A 17,872-nucleotide genomic window follows, 5' to 3' on the forward strand; every position below is an offset into this window, starting at 1 on the left:
ATATTGACACTGCAGAACCTCCCCCGGCCATGTGAGGGCGGTACCAGTGTCAAAAAAATAAACAGCATCGAGCAAATCGAACCGTTCCGAGGAATGTGAACAAAATGTTATCACTTTCCAAACAGTTTTTCTTTTTTCTCCTGCCTCACTTGGAAACCCATCGTCAGTGACGTTCTCAATGCAATGACTTTCTATTCGCTTTGTCGCATCACACCTTTTTTGACCTGCCTTCACGGTTGTTGATACCATTTCTGTCATACATGGTGAGTACTGCTTAGGCCAGTGTAGTAGAAATCACGTATTTGTATTTGTAAATATGGCTTCTCTTATGCACGTGAAATCATTGATAATAAACAGCAGAAGGCGTACATTCCTCCGTACTCTTGACACAAATACTTCCTTGTCCTCACTGCAGTTCCTGTTATTGAATGTCCCATTGAAGTTGAACTCTTGACTACCTGTTTGTCGCCCAAAGAGTCACTTCGGGTGAAAATGACTAAAGACATTGTGCTTGGAGATGACCTCCCAGACTGGGTGGGTGCCAAGGAGTTTTACCAGAAGTATGACCCCAAGGAGGTGATTGGCCGGTGAGTTTTTTTTTTGGAAAGCCAAAAGGTTCACAATAGTATCAAAATAGCTGACAGTTGTCTTTTCTTCTTCTTCTGGTGTCAGTGGTGTAAGCAGCGTAGTGCGCCGGTGTGTCCATAGACACACCGGGCAGGAGTTAGCAGTCAAAATCATTGAAATCACAGCTGAGAAGATGACCAACCAACAACTGGAGGAGGTGAAGACCTCCACGCTTAAGGAGATTCAAGTCCTCAACATGGTGAAGGGACATTCGTCCATCAGTACGTCCAATTAGTTCATTCACCCGTACTAGTCAAGATGACTTGGGCATGTTAGCCAATGAATGAAGGAAAAAAATGCTAAAATTTCCTCCATTACTAACAAAGAGCAAAACCAAATTTAACAAATGACACTAAAAATGTTTAGTCATTTGTGGTAGTGCAAAAACAACAGGGTAGCAATACTTTTGACATCAAACAACATTTCAGTATGGTTACTTTTGACAACACTAACCCAGACTACCAGATATTTTAGCTTTCCTCCAAAATACAAAAGGTTTAGCCCTTCAAAGTAAAATCAATTCTCTCCCTTAGTTACATTGGTGGATTCCTACGAATCTGCAACCTTCATCTTCCTGGTCTTCGACCTGTGAGTAGAACCAAACAATTCCTAAAGAAGTACTATCACAACTTACAAAAAAAATAAAAATTCTTGACAGCATGAGACGAGGGGAGCTGTTTGACTACCTCACAGAAAAAGTGACGCTGAGCGAAAAGGAAACAAGGTGAGTTTTTTTTCCACATAAGCTTTTAAAAAGCCATTCAAAAAACATCAAATCGTTTTTTTGGTGTAAATCCAGGAGCATGATGCGAGCTTTGCTTGAAGCCGTGCGCTACCTGCACTCTCTCCACATCGTCCACCGCGACCTAAAACCGGAGAACGTTCTACTGGACGACCAAGGACACATTAAACTCTCTGACTTTGGTTTCTCGGTGCAGTTGCAACCTAGCGAGAAACTGAGAGGTATTTGCTGGAGAATCGCCGTGTTTTGATTTGCCTTAATGGGAGATGGTCATAATTTTTTTTTTGTGATCAGAGCTGTGTGGAACACCTGGTTATTTAGCCCCTGAAATACTGAAATGCTCCATGGATGAAATGCACCCTGGTTATGGAAAAGAAGTCGATCTGTAAGTGTTTGCCAAAACGTCACTTTTTTCCCCCAGCAATTCTGGTTGTGATGTCATAACCAGAATTACTGATCATGTGTATATTACAGTGCAATACGACATGTAATAAAATAGAGGAAATATGTGAGAAAACTACAAAAATCTGCAGCTCATTCTGGGTGACATTGTTTGTTTGTATTCTCTAGTGGGCGGAGCCAAGACAGCTAAGAAGTGAAGACTTATTAGAATTCAAAATGAAATCTAAGCTATTTGTCACTTTTTTTTAAAGATGGATTTTTATCCAGAGTTATGGAGGACTAAATGGGACAGAATGAAATATATAGATATTTTTTAAAAAGTGTGATTAATTCATTAAAAAAGGGAATTTAATAACACGCGATGGATGATGCAATGGATTGCACATCTAGCACTGCCAATTGCAGATAAACCTCGTCACTCAATTCCAGTTGTCCAATTTGAAATGGATCTGAGGTTGAATAAATAAACTAAATAGTATTTAAACCGTTGATGACAAAAAAATATCTGAACTATTCTGACTGTTTCCACAGGTGGGCATGTGGCGTCATTCTGTTCACCTTACTCGCTGGTTCGCCGCCCTTCTGGCATCGCAAACAGATGTTGATGCTAAGGATGATCATGGAGGGACGCTACAAATTTGGCTCACCCGAGTGGGACGATCGATCGGACACTGTGAAGGATTTGGTGAGTTGCAGCCTACCTTGAAAAAATGGGAACGGTGCTCAGTTCTAACGATGATGTTGGTGTTCAGATCTCCAGGTTGCTGGTGGTGGACGCCACGCAACGTCTGACGGCTGAGCAGGCTTTGGCTCATCCATTCTTCAGGTTGTACCAGAAGGAAGATGTACGGCCATTCAGCCCGAAGAAGTCTTTCAGGGTGAGTTTGGTCACACATTCTGTAGTAGAAGGAAATAAAGGGATTTTTCAGTTAAACAAAAGCAAACTACCTTTAATTCCTCAAACACTCACTAGCTTAATGCTTCTAATGTTAATATACAGGAGACGCCATTGTACAAAAACAAAATTTGTTACATTCCAGGTATTGATCTTGACGGTGCTAGCTTGCATCCGCATGTACTCCCGCTACCGGCGCGCTCGCCCGCTGACCCGCGAGGTTCTAGCCCGCGACCCTTACTCCCTACGAAGTGTGCGCAAACTCATCGACGGGTGCGCCTTCCGCATCTACGGCCACTGGGTGAAGAAAGGCGAGCAGCAGAACCGAGCCGCGCTTTTCCAAAACGCCGCTAAGGTCATGCTGTTGGAACTGGAGGACTTTGAAAACTAAACCTCATTTTTTGTGTCATTTTACCAATACTTTTGTTTGTTTGTCATGGTGCTATTTCATTTTAAAATGATAATTCAGGAATGTACGCCTTACTGCATGCAGGATAAAGGGTGACTAAAAAAATCATTCTGATCAAGCTAGTTGTTTTAAACTTACCTGGAACTTCATCTGTGACAATAGAAATACTCACAAAATGTTCAATTTGATTGACATCTAGCTGATTTTTTAAAAATGGTTTAACCTGATATTCCATGCTAGCATTTTTGGGAGTTAGAATTAGCATACAAAGAGATTATAACAACTCCTATTTAAATACGTTCTAGCAGTACAACCGAGTACTATGAACAAGCAATGTCAACTATTTAAACTGTTGTACTGTACTTGCATGTTTTGGGTCCAAAAAATGGCAATGTACATACATATTTAAAGATGTTCTAGCAGTACAAGCAATTACTGTGGAAGGCCAATGTGAACTATTTAAAGTATAGTACTGTACTTGTATATTTTGGGTCCAAAAATGTCAATGTGACTATTGCCTGTGAAATGTCATTCCGTTGCACCGGTGACTGTAAAATGGGAAGGAATAAATAGCAGTTAATATTTGCTCTGTAGTTCCTTGTTTTTTTCTCCTTTAGCTGCAATTTAATGAGCTATCATTGACGTTGTTTGATATGCAGTTTTTTTGGACTTTGAGAGCGAGTACTCCGGCATGGACTATGGTCTTTCAAAACATTTACAGTACATTGTACATGTTAGCTAATGAGTTAAGGGATGATATCTCTACAAGTCAGAATCTAAATACTCTGCAGGAAAAGGCTAATTTAAGGAATTATAGCATAAAGGTCCTAAAACCTGACTGGCCTCTCATTGGCGAGGATGAATCTGCATTTTCATGATGCTGTACTAGAGGCTTTTTTACAAGTACAGTATTAGTTATATTTTCTTAATCTTAATATATTCTTTTTATCCTTATATATTTTCTAATTTTATAATTCTTAGACTTTTTGGTGGTATTTTTTGGAACTATTTTTTCCCTCTTTTTAAAAAACTATTTAAAACAAATTGTTTATATTTTCTTAATCTTAATTAATATATTTTATCTTTATATATTTTTTATTTCATAATTCTTAGACTTTTAGGTGGTAATTTTTTGGAACAATTATTTTCTCCTCTTTTGTTAAAATTCTATTTCATACAAAATGGTTATATTTTCTTAATCTTAATATATACATATTTTTATCTTAATACTTTTTTAATTTAATAATTCCTAGACTTTTGGTTGGTATTTTTTTGGAATATTTTTTTCTTAAAACACCAAATTACAGAAAATATTCTACAAAAAAACAAAGCTATATAAAATTGATTTAACCACACACTTTAAATGTCTAATCAACACCACCCACCATCAAATAATCAACACTGTGACTTATTGGCATTGCTTCCGCGCGTCTGTAACCACGGCAACCATAATCAATGCCGTGAAGAGGTATTGTGGGTGTTGTTTGATGTTGGGACGATAATTTTAAACCACTCCATCGGGAATGCTGCCTGTTTTATAACAGCATTTCCCTTCTTGGCACTATTTGCAAAGGAGTAATAAAGTAAAAAAAGGCACATATTGGAGCAGCCCTGATGTCCACAAGAGTCCCCTTTATCCTCACAGTTCCACGTTGGCTGAGCCACAGTGCCGTTTAAGAACATTATCCCCTTTTAATCCACTTTGCCTTCTGCTCCACGCAGGTGAGCAGACAGTCAGATGGAGCATGGGGCAGCCATCACACACCAGCGTCCTATTTTAATGGCTGGGAGGGCTTTTTTTGCACGCCGCATTCGCACTTTTTAGTCCTTTTTGGCGTCTCCACGCGATTGTTCGTCAACATGGAGGAGGAGCTGGATTTGCGACAGCAGAAACTAGACAATCAGGTGAAAAATGGCATGAAATATGGATGTTTGTAAGCTGGATTTTTAATGAAGTGGCTTGATTATGTTGCCCCGGCGACTATTTGGATAGGCAATTAATAATTTGGAGATGTTGGTACCTGAATAGTAGTTTAGTCTTTTATTTTATGTACTTGTTTGGTTTTATTTGACTTTTTTATTCTTAAAAAGCTATAACTTAAGTATCCAGTTGAAATTCAATTAAAATGGGCTCCTTTTTTTTAGCTTTTTGATTGGAAATATTGATATTTTTATTATATTTTATGTAAATTTCTGGTTAAAATTCTTTGTAGTATGTTAAATAATGATCCTAACCCTTTGCTTTAATTTTGATATTAAACATCTTCACATTTATGATCATTTTGACTGAATTGGTAGTAATTTTTGAAGCAAAAAAATGAAATAATCCCACATCCTTACATCTGCTTTTCCATTTAAACATAATTAAATAAATTCTATTCTATTCTTGATTTACATGCATCTTAATAAGTCAATTCACCGTAAAAATAATTGGTGATGAATGAAATGTCCAAATAATGGCTAGTGGCATCCCTATTTGACTTTTTAAGAAATAACCATTTGTTTAATTGTATTTCAGCGTTCTATTTTGATGAAAAAGCAGCAAAAGAAACGTGCCGATTGCCAAATGGTGGTGTCCAGTCGAGACGCCCGCTTGAAAAACCGCAAACAAAAAGGCCGTTCGGATGAAACACCGCTGTTGACCAGCCAATCATTAAGCAACATCTCCTTGAACGGTTTGTCTCCAAAACATCCCTCCATGTTAAATACTTCCCAAAGCTGGCTTTAAACGAGCTCAGTACGTTCTGATGATATATTTCCCTAAAAATTATAACAAACTTTCCATCAGCATCAACTTTATGGAGGTAAATAATGCTGGTAAGGCGCAATTTGGCCAACAGATGACATATATACGCTGACTTACTATGTTTGGGGATTCTATATCCCATAATAGTACCATTAATCGGCCTCAAGATGTCACTAATTCAACCCAATAGTTAGGCAAATGTCTCCCCCTATCAAACATATGTGAATAATGCATACAAGACAATTGAAAATAACAACACGAGTCGTTGCAAAACTAATATGAACTAAAACTTATATTATTCTTTGAAGTCATTATTAGTCACAAGTATTAGTAAATTATTTAATATCTTTATTTTTGAGCAAAAATATATATGCTCGTTTTAGGTTGTAGCACTACCTAATAGTAATGTCCCAGTATTGTTTCACAGGATTGGAAATAGGTTTTTAAAATCTATCTTTTAATTTTTTAAGTATTAACTCATTATTTGCGACCGCTCCCTCCCTGCAAAATGCATACACCATTTTAATACATTATTATTATTATTTATTGTATGTTTTATATTTATATGTTTATACATTATTAATGTTTACACAGCTATGTTCAAATTTGTATCAGAACCGGATTAGGAATTACTTGGATTGGGCTTACTTGCAAAATGTTTGTTCAGGACATCACTTAATTTACTACTAATACATTTAATGGATTTCACATTTTTGGCACGTCACAAATATAGTTAATAGAAGAAAAAAATATTCATCAATCTTGAATATTTTTTCACTAAATCATTAAAAATTGACATCCTGGCATATCAATGTAATAAAATCCCCATACATCACAATGGGAGTTTTTCCTTATCGTGCAAAACTACTTGATACACATCTATTCAATTTGTAGAGCAAGTGGAGCACGCCCACGACAACCCGTTGGACGTTATCACGCTGGCCGAAGGCGACTCGCTGCTGCCGGAAAATCCGCTTGCTCCCAATAAGATCGATTTGACCCCGGGGTGCGACAACGACGAGACGACGGAGGACAACTTGGTGCTCCCGGAAGACAGAAAGGGAGATGAAAGCAAAAGTAAGAGGGGATGGAACATCTACCTGTAACAAACTCATTGAAATTCACAGGAGAAAGTGTTCGAATTTTCCTTTTCTGTCCTCTCAAGACGTAGAAGACAATGAAAGCCAAGACAAAGACGAGCGAAAAAAAGAAAGAAAAACAAAACGGAAAGACAAAGCGAAAGATCGACCTAAGGCCATCAAAACCAGCAAACAGGATCGGAAAAGTAAGCGTGCTTTAACGTCCAAAAAAAATCACCAAATAATCATGCCGATTTATTTTTTTCACAGAAAAGCACACGCAGGACACGTCAGAGTCCGAATCAGAACGGACAAGTCCGAAAAAAAACGCAGACGAGGACGAAGACGAGTGCCAGACGCCGCCTCCACGACGAAAAAAACACCTGGACACTTGTACGAATGTCTTTGCCAATTTTAGGACGATTTTTCCAAACTGATGTTGCTTGAATTTTCTCCACAGCGAGATGCCAAATCAGCGACGACAGCAAAGAAGAAGACGCTCCAACGGACTTTAAAGAGAGACGTAAGAAGAAAGGGAAAAACACATCCAGTTTAGCATCACTAAACTCCAATTACAAGGAAAGTTCGTCTTCGAGTGGCGAATCCGACAGCCGAGTGAGTCTCACAAAATCTGTGATAAGTCAACACTACAATATCCTTGCATATAAACATGGCAGCAACCAGCAAAAACGCTGACTACAATTTTGTAGACTGTTGAACCAAGAAAATGACTGTGAATGACCTGATTGCATTTTCTAAATGGCAGAGTGCTTCTCCGATATCATTGGACGACCTTGAGGCGTTTGCATTGCGTCCAGCGCCCCAAGACGCAACCATCCAATGTCGGGTAACAAGAGAACGGAGGGGTATGGAGAAGGGCATGTTCCCCACCTATTACCTCCATATGGAGAAAGATGATGGAAAGAGGGTGGGTTTTTCTGCTTAACTAAAAAAAATTGATGACATAAAAACAAAAAAACTTAAGAGTACATTTCCTGCTATCAAGGTGTTTCTTATGGCTGCACGAAAAAGAATGAGGAGCAAAACGTCCAACTATCTCATCTCAACTGATCCGACAAATCTATCCAGAGATACCAATTGCTACATCGGAAAGCTGAGGTAAGTCGTGACTTTTTTTTTTTGTACTTTAGCTGAGCCCGCGACTTATATAACGTTCAAATCTCGAATTATGGAATCTTCTGAAATATTAAACTGACTGCTATTAAGATGATTGTCGCCTGTTGTAGATCCAATGTTTTGGGAACAAAGTTCACGGTGTACGATGGAGGTGAAAACCCAGAGAAAAAGCCTTTCATTAAAGAGTGCGAATCTGTGCGACAAGAACTGGCGGCCATTTGTTATGTAAGTGTAACAATGTGTACTTAAAATCTCTAGGTAAAAAAAAAAAAAAAAACTTTGTGGATTTCTATTCCAGGAGACAAACGTTCTAGGATTCCGCGGTCCTCGCAAAATGACAGTCATCATCCCCGGAATGTTGGAGAATGACAGAGCTATACTTCAACCCAAAAATGTCCGTCTGCAATCTAAGGCGCTGAATCGTGTGTTGTGACGGCAAAAACTAACTGTACCGCTTTACTTTCAGGAGCGTGAAACCCTCCTGGCACGCCACGCAGACGGCACGACCGAAAATCTGGTGACGCTGATAAATAAATGTCCTAGCTGGAACGACCAAACGCAGTCCTACGTGCTCAACTTCCATGGGCGTGTCACACAGGCCTCCATTAAAAATTTCCAAATCATCCACCCGAATAATGGTGAATTCCTAAATGCCACTTAGAAAAGTAAAAATACATGAAAATGTGTGCATTTTTTTGTCATTTGACCAATTTTTAAGTCCAAAAAGTCCTTGAATTGTTTTGACAACATTGTTACAATGTTGCTAATCAATGAGTATCAATATGGCTAGAGACTAATAGAAAAAAATATATATATACAAATATTTACAATATATTAACAATTCAAGGAAATTTTGGACTATATATCTATATATATATATATATATATATATATATATATATATATATATATATATATATATATATATATATATATATATATATATATATATATATATATATATATATATATATATATATATATATATATATATATATATATATATATATATATATATATATATATATATATATATATATATATATATATATATATATATATATATATATATATATATATATATATATATATATATATATATATATATATATATATATATATATATATATATATATATATATATATATATATATATATATATATATATATATATATATATATATATATATATATATATATATATATATATATATATATATATATATATATATATATATATATATATATATATATATATATATATATATATATATATATATATATATATATATATATATATATATATATATATATATATATATATATATAAGGATTTCAATTGGCTGTTAAGTTATTATTATTTTTTGCTAATATTTTCAATGCGTTTCTGTGTTACCAGATCACAACATTGTGATGCAATTTGGCCGTGTTTCCGAAAACGTCTTCTCCATGGACTACAGCTATCCCATGTGTGCCCTTCAGGCTTTCGCCATCACGCTTTCATCTTTCGACGGAAAACTGGCCTGCGAGTGACCTTCAAGTGCAGTGGTGTCAAAGTGGCGGCCCGGGGGCCAAATCTGGCCCACAGTATCATTTTGTGCGGCCGAGAAAGTAAATCATGAGTGCCGATTTTCTGTTTTAGGATCAAATTTAATTGAAGCTTATAGATGTATATTATATTTCCTGATGAATTGCAGTTGAATTTCTCGTTCAAATAATGATTAAAACATTTTGACGATACTTTCTATAGTTTTATTTTTAGTAGAAGCCTGTTAGAAATGACGATTTATCGTGTTTAGAGTAAATTTAAACATTGACTGCTGAGACACCGATTGACAGTTAGGTGGAAGGAGAAGAAACATTTGCAGATCATATTTGACAAACAAACTCTCACTTATCGTGATTGCTTTTGCGGTACTATCGAGATATCTCCATTTCACAAGAGCAACTAGCTTCTTTTGCACGATACCAAATCAGATAAGACACCCCAGAAGGGAAATTCGTCGCACACAAATCTATCTTTTGAACTGAATTTTTTGGGTACAATTCAGGACTAAACACAACTATTTTTTGTCACGTACACTTGAGCGTTTTAGTATTGCTGGCAAGAGTTGACAACTTCCTTTCGGTGACACAATCAGCACACAAGCAGAACATGATCAGATTGAGTTGCACAATTTTAGAGGGGTCACATTGCGTTCAACAGCTGTCAAATTATTATTTTTCTAACTCATAATACCATCATTGATGGCAATAGACATCAAATCCATTTTGAATGGGAGTGATGGCAGCGTTTAAATGACTGTGCATCGACTTCATGTTCAGCAAATGATAAATGTATAATTCCTATTTAAAAATAAGATTTTGGGCCATTTTTCAATCTAAAAAGTCCCTATCAGTACAATAGTTGTAGATTCCTTAAAATTGGCAGTCAATTAATTATTAGTGCATGACTAAAAGTGGCGTGACATACTTTTTTGGGTGAAAACAGAACATTTTTGCCTGAAGAAAAAGCCTCAATCGGATTGATAACATAGATAAGAGTGATACCTCCCACTTCCACTCTTCTTAACACTGAGAGCATGAACGTTAAATGATAGAAGAGGCGGGTCGAGGGGATGGATGCGCTCAAAGTCATGCTGCTTGTACCATTTACTGCATACTGCATAAAAATGACAGGTGATTTCTTTATTTTAATATTCTTAGAAAACATTTATTTACTGTTGTGGCTATCAAAATTAGGGGAAATTTGACAAGTAAGGCTGCCAAAAGATATTTCTTTTGGTAATCAATTATCCCTTTCTCGAAAATCTATTCAAAAGTTAATATTTAAAACCTTCAATGGAGCAAGTAACTATTTTGGGGACAATAAAGTGGATATACTGGGAATTTTTGTATTTTTACTTTATTATTTGTAATTATAACTGGATTTGTAAACAACTATAATTTTTGTTGACGACATTACTCCTGATTTTGAGCATTAATTAGCTTAAATTGTCAAAGGTTTTGACATAAACATGTTTTATAATTTAAAAAATCCAACTAAAGTCATTCCTTGACTTTTTTTAATTGAAATGAAACTCAGCTGCCACAAAATCTCAAATTGTCAAGTAGTACTTCAACCTAAAACTATCCAGTGTAAAAACAATAGCAGCAGAGTAGAATACATATTTTTGCTTTAACTAATACTTGTGATCAATGGTTTTGACTTTTAAGAGGGCTGTATATAAAATGAGAATTTTATCTAAAATCTTTAGCACTTTCAGGGACCGCGTTCGATAAAGTAGAAAGCTATGTAAAATTTTTAATACATAATCCCTTTTAAAACATAAGGTAAGAGGCATTTTTTAGTCATAAACTTAATAGCAATCGTATATATTGGTTATGAGTAGTCGTATTTGTATAGGTTTTATATTATTTTTTTATACTGTAAAAAACTGCATAATCTGTGCGTTGTTATTTCCAATTGTTTAGCATGCGTTTGCATTATTTACTCACGTTTATTGGACAACTTTTTGAGTGGAGATAGAGACATCTTGAGGCCTTTTGGCGGTACTTCTTTAGCATCTGTAATCAATATTGGAATCGTACAGTACTGGCCGCAACTGATGAGAGATTTAAAAACACGAGTGCGAGTTATGAGTGCACCACCGATTTCCTGCTCACCATCAATTGCTCGCTGAACTTCAAATCAGACCTGGACGTCAGATCACATCTCCATGTATTAACCTTGGCCAAAAGACCAACCAAGTAAGCCCTTTTCACCCTACATCTTCTAGAATTTGCAACAATAAAACTCACTGCTTGTTCTTTTCTCTGCAGCCGGTCGTACGTATGCGCACAGTCCGACGGCGCGCACCTATGTTCCGTCACAGTTAGCAGTACTTCGGGGGAATCTTGCAGTTTCTCTGACTATAACCTATTTCGGATCTGGCTGTGCCCAGAAAAAAACAGAGTTCAAGACTGCCACGAGCTGGATAAAAGCTACAAGCCAAGCAAGCACAGTAGGGAAGCTCCAGTTTTGCATTTCATAAAAAAAAAAATCTCAAAATGAAATACGAGGGCTTCGAGTAAACTCTCAACTCAGATACGTTGCTGCCGTTTTCCCGCAGTTAAACCAAAAGCTCCGTGTTGGCTTTCCGTGGTCCGAAACGCCAGTCGACAGCACTTCACGTGGAAAAACAACTACGAAAAATGTCTTTTTACCCGACTCAAAGACTACCTCCAATATCAACTGTGTTTCTACAAACGACGGGACGACGTAAGGACTCCATTTTGGAAGCGATCTAAGGTGACAATGTAATATCTATGCATTTTTTCTCCACTCAGACCAAATGCCAATACATTAACGTGGACAAAACGGAACATACCGTCGATGACGCCCAACTTGAGATGGACACAGAGTACTTCAGCAAAGTGAGATCCAAGCCCAGCGGGAGGTCCTTCGATGGTCAGTGGAGCGACTGGTCGCAGGAGATCCGGTGGAGGACAGGCTCGGGCAACGGTGAGGCTCGGTATCCGAAACCCTTGACAACAAAAACATAAAAAACATTTGTTTACAGTTTCGCAGGTTGGAGATTTCCTCACCAAACCCTGGACCAAAGTCTTCCTGAGTTCAGCTTTGACTGCCACATTCGCTTTGATCTTAATCTGCGCTTTGCTAATAAAGTAAGGTGTTAATGTGGTTGTGTAAATGATGTACCTTCTCTGTAGTCCACAATTGATGGATTCTTCTAGGTGGAGGAACGCTGACTTCATCCCTACTCCGGCACCGTACTTCCAGAACCTATTCAACGAGTGTCATGGAGATTTTAAGGTACATCAAACTTTTTACTTTGGGTTCTTACCAAAAGAACACTTAGAGGACTAAAACAAACAGGTTAAATGCCAGTTGGTATTAGAATGCAAAATTGCAAGCGTCTATTTTACTTAAGCTGTAAATGCACTTGATAAAGTGAGCAGTTCTAAATAGCAGTCGATGTAGACAAAAAAAAAATGGTTAGAAAGCTAGCAAAATGATAAGGGACTATTTTTTTAGATGTACCTGGAATAAACAAAGTGAAGTACACTAGTAAATTTAAAATACTAGTCATGTTAGCAAGAAGCTTATCTACATGAAACAGTTCTGGGGTCGTGGATTTGATCTCAGGTTGTTCCTCCTGGGTGGAGTTTGCATGTTCTCCCTGGGCTAGCGTGGGTTTTTTCCGGGTACTCCGGTTTCCTCCAACATCCCAAAAAACATGGAGTCTTTTGCATCAGAGGTTACTTTCTTGAGAAACATAAGGGAATTGCGAATACTTCCAAAAAATTAGTCAGTATGTTATGCATATATTATTTATATTTATGTTTATTTCTAAATAGTCACATCAGTTCTTACAAGTACTTTTGCCAATGTGATACCAGAGCTGGGCTGACACGCAAACCAACGTGACCATGACGCTGAAGTCAGACGACACTATCCAAGTGGACGGTTACGAGTACCAAAGTCCCGGGCTGTACGAAAACCTTCCGCTCCACGACGATTCTCTCGGTTCGATGCCCGATGAGGGGAAGGCGGAAGAAAGCCCGGATGGCGAACATCCCCGCTACAGTAATGACTACTGCACGCTCAGTGCTTTACAAAACAGCATGAATAACGCTGGGAAATTTCAAAGTAATGTCGGGAAGCCCAAAGATAGCTCGCAAAACGTCTATTTTGAGTGAAAAACAGGCATTGCATTTTATGATGATTAAATAAAATGGTGTGTCTTATGACCGTCTTTGACGGTTGGTTTATAACACACTACAAGTCCAGGAAAAAAAAACTAAATTATACTCCTGTGGAAAATCCACCGAGTTTATTTTCATCCTGATTATGTATATTTTTTTGATTTCATTTCCTAAAATGTTCTAGTTATGTTTTATTACAAACGTCATTAACTCCATTGCTCATCACGCCAAATGTTTGCAGCGTTTTCATTGCGTCCAACTTTCTCGATCGAACTATGGATTTTCATCATATGTATAATTTCCAAAAGAATCCTTTATTTCCGCTCCTCATGTTGGGCAGAATAAACATGAAATCACATGAAAATAAGCTTTTAAATTCACTCACCATCGAAGTTCGCACTCCTCTGTTGCAACGAGTGCATGCAACTCGTCGTGTTGCTTGCCCAAATTAGCAGCAGGTGTCGCTCTCACCAGCCAATCAGAAGAGGGAAACCACAAACTAAAACTTGCATCTGATTGGCTGAGAAGTCTTGTTGACAAACTGCAAATCTCACTTGTCCATATTAGGTTGCCCTGACAACTAACAAAAAATAATTATACGACTAAGAAAATGTCAACATACAGTAACAGTACAAAGCAACAATTTCATAAAAATATATCACAAAACAAGTTTAACACGGCCAAATCACACATTTTGTAGAAAGTTTTATTTACGCCAACACATACATGAACAAAGCACCGTATAACCTTAACGTCTGATACAATGGTACGCCTACCTACCTCGGTCGTCGCAGCCTTTGTTTTCATCCAAAAAAAAAAAAAGCTGACACTCAAAAGAACTGACAAAAAGACAGCCAAGGCAGCAGATTCTATCATATGTTACAGCATGCTGAGTAGAAAACCCGGGAAAAGAATTAGACAGAACCATCTAGACACAAAGTGAAATACGACGGTATAAAAGTGCCATTCATTATACAGCAGTTGAAATACTGACAATGAACTAAGCAGACATTTACAGTAAATGTACGGAAAAGAAAAGAGAAACATAGAGGAAGAAGGGAAACAACAAAAATCTAAACATTTTCTCCCTCGGACATGGATGATGACCAGCTTGCATGGACTTGGATGAAACTGGACCGGAACAGCGTCCCTCACCTCGCATAAGACAAAGTTTAAAAAGAAATGACCGGGGGTGCTGAAGCACCGAATCCCTCAACGGTTAAGAGCGGAACCAATGAAGCTCAAAAAAAATAATTAGGGTGAGAGGGGCGGGGGTGGGTGTGGATGGCACAGAATGTGTAGAGTTTAAATAGAAGTCTTTAAGCAAGTCCCGATGTGAGGGGAGCACATTCATTGTGACTGAGCAGGGAGGAGATTCCTTCGGCCACAGCAAGAGACGCGCGTCCTAGCCCTTACGAGGGGCAGAACTTTTTGGCTTGTGATCGGACTCTTTTTTCGTAATCTACTCTGTTTTGGCTGGGGGAAGAAAAAAAAGAAAGACAGGGAATAGCAAGAGTCAGGTTCCTGAAATTCCATTCATTGTCAAAGGTGAAAAATGAGTGGTCTTAGTTACCAGTAGATTGTGTAAGCCTCTGCTTGGGCTGGATCCTGGATGTTGGGCTCATTTAAGAGTTCTTGAATGCCTAATAGGATCTGTACGAGAAGTAAGCAAGAAAGTTTATTGCCTTATAGGAGTGCATGCTAACCACCTAACATTGACATATTTTCCTGCAATTTCGCATAATAAACAAGCTAAATCATTGGCCACACATCATTTAACAGGTGCTCAAAGCTGTGTTGAAGAATACATTTGGATTAAAACTGCAGAATAGACAAAAATTGATAATAATATTAGCATTGTGGCAAAGTACAATCTATCCAACTCAAAATACAGTTCAAATACAAACCTGCTTTATTGTAATGGCCGGTCTCCAGTCCTTGTCTTCCTCTAGGATAGAAAGGCATACGGTGCCTGATGGGTACACATTTGGATGAAAGAGAGGAGGCTCAAATTTACCTGAAACACACAAACACAACACATCATCCATTTTATTTGGGCTGGCCGTGAAGGGGACACTCCAAATCTGAGCGACCCAGAAGAAATTCCATCTTTGTTGAGACAATTGATTCTGGGATGCCCAGCTCGAAAACCAAAGAAAAGTGATGAGAAAAAAAAGCCAACTCACATTTTGGAGGCGACGATGGATAGTCATCCTTGAACAGCATGCGCAGTTTGAACAAGCCTCCTTCCCACGGAGTCTGCCGACACACAATACATAATTATATGGTAGCTATGTTAAAATGACCTCCTAAACTCTAATAACGGCGATAGATGAACAATCCATTTGAAGTGGGAGGGTTGCAAGACTCCCAGGTTAAACAGATTGGACACCTACTATTGACCACCTCATTAAAGTTCACATCAGAAGGATGATTGAACATCTAACAGCTTTAGTGGCCCTGAAAGACTTTATTTTCATATTATCAATAATTAAATCTTACCCCTTTTTTGCCTGGGATAGCACACTCCCAGTTCATAAGATTCATTGTTCCGTCCGGGTTTTTTGTTGGTACAGCAACAAATCCCTAAAAAAAATAGCATTCAAAAACACAATGACAAGATATCTCATCATAATGCCACAATAATGTATTCGTTCTCATAAAATGTCAGCTTTATTCATGCAGCATTTTTGTGTCATTAAGTGTTTTATGTCTGGTTCTTACTATTATTGCTAGAGCTTATGCCCAATGTGTCGCATCTTATTAACAAGTGAAAAAAAAGAATATGATATGTCACTATAGTAAATACTCACAAATGGATGATCTTTCCGCCATGCTTTGCGTTCTTGGGCAAGCCGGCTCAATGCAATGCCAGACATGATTTGTGGACTCCTGTAATCAAGAAAGTGCATATGATTATTAATATGTAATCGCAGACTAAAACACAAATTCACTTCTTTTTTTGTGAAAATAATTTTAAATTTTATAAACAAATGCTCTTCAGCATTGTAAGGTTTGCAAATGCGACCTTGATAAGTTGGGAAAATGGAGGCAGCACATTTTTGGTCTCCCGAGAAAATGTTAAATTAAAGATAACGCTTGTATTTGAAACCAGCACTTTGAAAATGCGGATGAACCTGTTTCGTTTATAACACGAACACAAGTGAAACACTGAGCCACTTGGTAGTCGAACACTTTGATTCGAGTGCTTTCTTCGTTTAGAAATTGGGGTAAAATGATCGTTTTGGGGTTAAAAGTAACAGTTTTGCGGGGATTTCTCTTAAGCGCTGGTTCGTTAGCCGTTAGCTAGCCCCTTACCGTGTGTTAGCATGTCTACTATTTACAAGCGTCAATGTCAGTCAGTTACGCATACGACACATTCCATTATATTGTGTGCATATCAGATATTGTGCTTTATAGCTGTATATCTCATTTATGATCTTAGCCGTAGTCGAAATGCACAAACTCATTGATTATTAAACTAGCGGGTTAGCTAAAGAAGCTAACTCATGTGCGCCAGAACCAAGCGGCGCAGTTAGCGACTGTCACGGCCTGATGCAGCACAAAAATGGCGCAAACGCATTTGATTTGAACACATCCCGCCAAGCACGGAATAATTCGTTAATCTTGGATTTAGTCTAATCGGGATGTCAGATGTTGCCCCCAAAATAAAGCGAAATTAAAGGTTTAGAATCAAGACAAAGACCACCAAGCGCCGGCCGGGGCGCACATTACATTAGTGCATTATCAAAGTAGCGAAAATGGCGCAAAAGGCTTTGGGTAAAATATCTTTGTACGCGATGAAACTCTGGTCTTTCGTCGGCAGGGATTGTTCCTACCTTTCAATGAGGTTGCTTTGGCTCGGGGGACAAAACTGGGAGAATTAATCGTGTTCAAATCGCGTTAAACCTGGTAAAGTTTCCCTCCTGAAAAAAAACACCCGCTCCGACTCAAGCCAGACCTAAAGATGGCAGACAACATTTCATTGGTCGCTCACTTCCGCTTTCGTTTTTTGCATATCTTTTTTTCCTCCCCGGTTCAGTCGTTAATATAGATACACTTTATTATATTAAAGCGTTTACAGTAAAACAGAGATTTTAATCGTTCATGTTTGTCATTTACAGGT

The 17,872-nt window shown here is 37.7% G+C and overlaps 4 protein-coding genes across 4 annotated transcripts; 3 read left to right on the forward strand and 1 right to left on the reverse strand.

Annotated features, from left to right (window-relative positions):
- The first annotated feature begins 44 nt into the window (after nucleotides 1–44).
- Nucleotides 45–3,660, forward strand: phkg2 (phosphorylase kinase, gamma 2 (testis)). Its single transcript, XM_077738921.1, has 10 exons — nucleotides 45–263; nucleotides 416–587; nucleotides 673–848; nucleotides 1,161–1,215; nucleotides 1,286–1,351; nucleotides 1,427–1,590; nucleotides 1,664–1,754; nucleotides 2,303–2,456; nucleotides 2,524–2,649; nucleotides 2,812–3,660. The coding sequence occupies exons 2-10, from the start codon at nucleotides 493–495 to the stop codon at nucleotides 3,055–3,057; spliced, it is 1,173 nt and encodes a 390-aa protein (XP_077595047.1). The 5' UTR covers nucleotides 45–263; nucleotides 416–492; the 3' UTR covers nucleotides 3,058–3,660.
- Nucleotides 3,661–4,786: 1,126 nt separating this feature from the next.
- Nucleotides 4,787–9,737, forward strand: LOC144211628 (uncharacterized). The gene is made up of 12 exons (XM_077739012.1): nucleotides 4,787–4,980; nucleotides 5,594–5,750; nucleotides 6,716–6,898; nucleotides 6,987–7,106; nucleotides 7,171–7,293; nucleotides 7,361–7,515; nucleotides 7,667–7,828; nucleotides 7,907–8,019; nucleotides 8,148–8,262; nucleotides 8,336–8,431; nucleotides 8,504–8,675; nucleotides 9,437–9,737. Exons 1-12 carry the CDS (start codon nucleotides 4,936–4,938, stop codon nucleotides 9,568–9,570), a joined length of 1,575 nt encoding a protein of 524 aa, XP_077595138.1. The 5' UTR covers nucleotides 4,787–4,935; the 3' UTR covers nucleotides 9,571–9,737.
- Nucleotides 9,738–10,641: 904 nt separating this feature from the next.
- Nucleotides 10,642–13,740, forward strand: LOC144211968 (uncharacterized). Its single transcript, XM_077739546.1, has 6 exons — nucleotides 10,642–10,716; nucleotides 11,631–11,787; nucleotides 11,860–12,041; nucleotides 12,150–12,328; nucleotides 12,791–12,853; nucleotides 13,441–13,740. The coding sequence occupies exons 1-6, from the start codon at nucleotides 10,656–10,658 to the stop codon at nucleotides 13,738–13,740; spliced, it is 942 nt and encodes a 313-aa protein (XP_077595672.1). The 5' UTR covers nucleotides 10,642–10,655.
- Nucleotides 13,741–14,433: 693 nt separating this feature from the next.
- Nucleotides 14,434–17,744, reverse strand: ube2ib (ubiquitin-conjugating enzyme E2Ib). The gene is made up of 7 exons (XM_077739605.1): nucleotides 17,586–17,744; nucleotides 16,560–16,638; nucleotides 16,249–16,332; nucleotides 15,933–16,005; nucleotides 15,654–15,763; nucleotides 15,320–15,399; nucleotides 14,434–15,222 (listed from the first exon to the last, which is right to left on the reverse strand). Exons 2-7 carry the CDS (start codon nucleotides 16,623–16,625, stop codon nucleotides 15,159–15,161), a joined length of 477 nt encoding a protein of 158 aa, XP_077595731.1. The 5' UTR covers nucleotides 16,626–16,638; nucleotides 17,586–17,744; the 3' UTR covers nucleotides 14,434–15,158.
- Between the last annotated feature and the right edge of the window lie 128 nt (nucleotides 17,745–17,872).

This window comes from Stigmatopora nigra, chromosome 18 (assembly GCF_051989575.1).
Source record: "Stigmatopora nigra isolate UIUO_SnigA chromosome 18, RoL_Snig_1.1, whole genome shotgun sequence".
Lineage (NCBI taxonomy): Eukaryota > Metazoa > Chordata > Actinopteri > Syngnathiformes > Syngnathidae > Stigmatopora > Stigmatopora nigra.

Excerpts from the sequence above, each read along its gene's own strand:
- ube2ib (XM_077739605.1), bottom strand. The coding sequence starts at position 16,625 with ATGTCTGGCATTGCATTGAGCCGGCTTGCCCAAGAACGCAAAGCATGG. Across the intron at positions 16,333-16,559 it reads GGCGGAAAGATCATCCATTT|GGATTTGTTGCTGTACCAAC; the intron begins GTGAGTATTTAC and ends TATTTTTTTTAG. Across the intron at positions 15,400-15,653 it reads CGGCCATTACAATAAAGCAG|ATCCTATTAGGCATTCAAGA; the intron begins GTTTGTATTTGA and ends CTTCTCGTACAG.
- LOC144211968 (XM_077739546.1), top strand. The coding sequence starts at position 10,656 with ATGGATGCGCTCAAAGTCATGCTGCTTGTACCATTTACTGCATACTGC. Across the intron at positions 10,717-11,630 it reads ATACTGCATAAAAATGACAG|TACTGGCCGCAACTGATGAG; the intron begins GTGATTTCTTTA and ends GGAATCGTACAG. Across the intron at positions 12,854-13,440 it reads AGTGTCATGGAGATTTTAAG|AGCTGGGCTGACACGCAAAC; the intron begins GTACATCAAACT and ends ATGTGATACCAG.
- phkg2 (XM_077738921.1), top strand. The coding sequence starts at position 493 with ATGACTAAAGACATTGTGCTTGGAGATGACCTCCCAGACTGGGTGGGT. Across the intron at positions 1,591-1,663 it reads ACCTAGCGAGAAACTGAGAG|AGCTGTGTGGAACACCTGGT; the intron begins GTATTTGCTGGA and ends TTTTGTGATCAG. Across the intron at positions 1,755-2,302 it reads TATGGAAAAGAAGTCGATCT|GTGGGCATGTGGCGTCATTC; the intron begins GTAAGTGTTTGC and ends CTGTTTCCACAG.
- LOC144211628 (XM_077739012.1), top strand. The coding sequence starts at position 4,936 with ATGGAGGAGGAGCTGGATTTGCGACAGCAGAAACTAGACAATCAG. Across the intron at positions 7,516-7,666 it reads GTGGCGAATCCGACAGCCGA|AGTGCTTCTCCGATATCATT; the intron begins GTGAGTCTCACA and ends TCTAAATGGCAG. Across the intron at positions 8,020-8,147 it reads TGCTACATCGGAAAGCTGAG|ATCCAATGTTTTGGGAACAA; the intron begins GTAAGTCGTGAC and ends CGCCTGTTGTAG.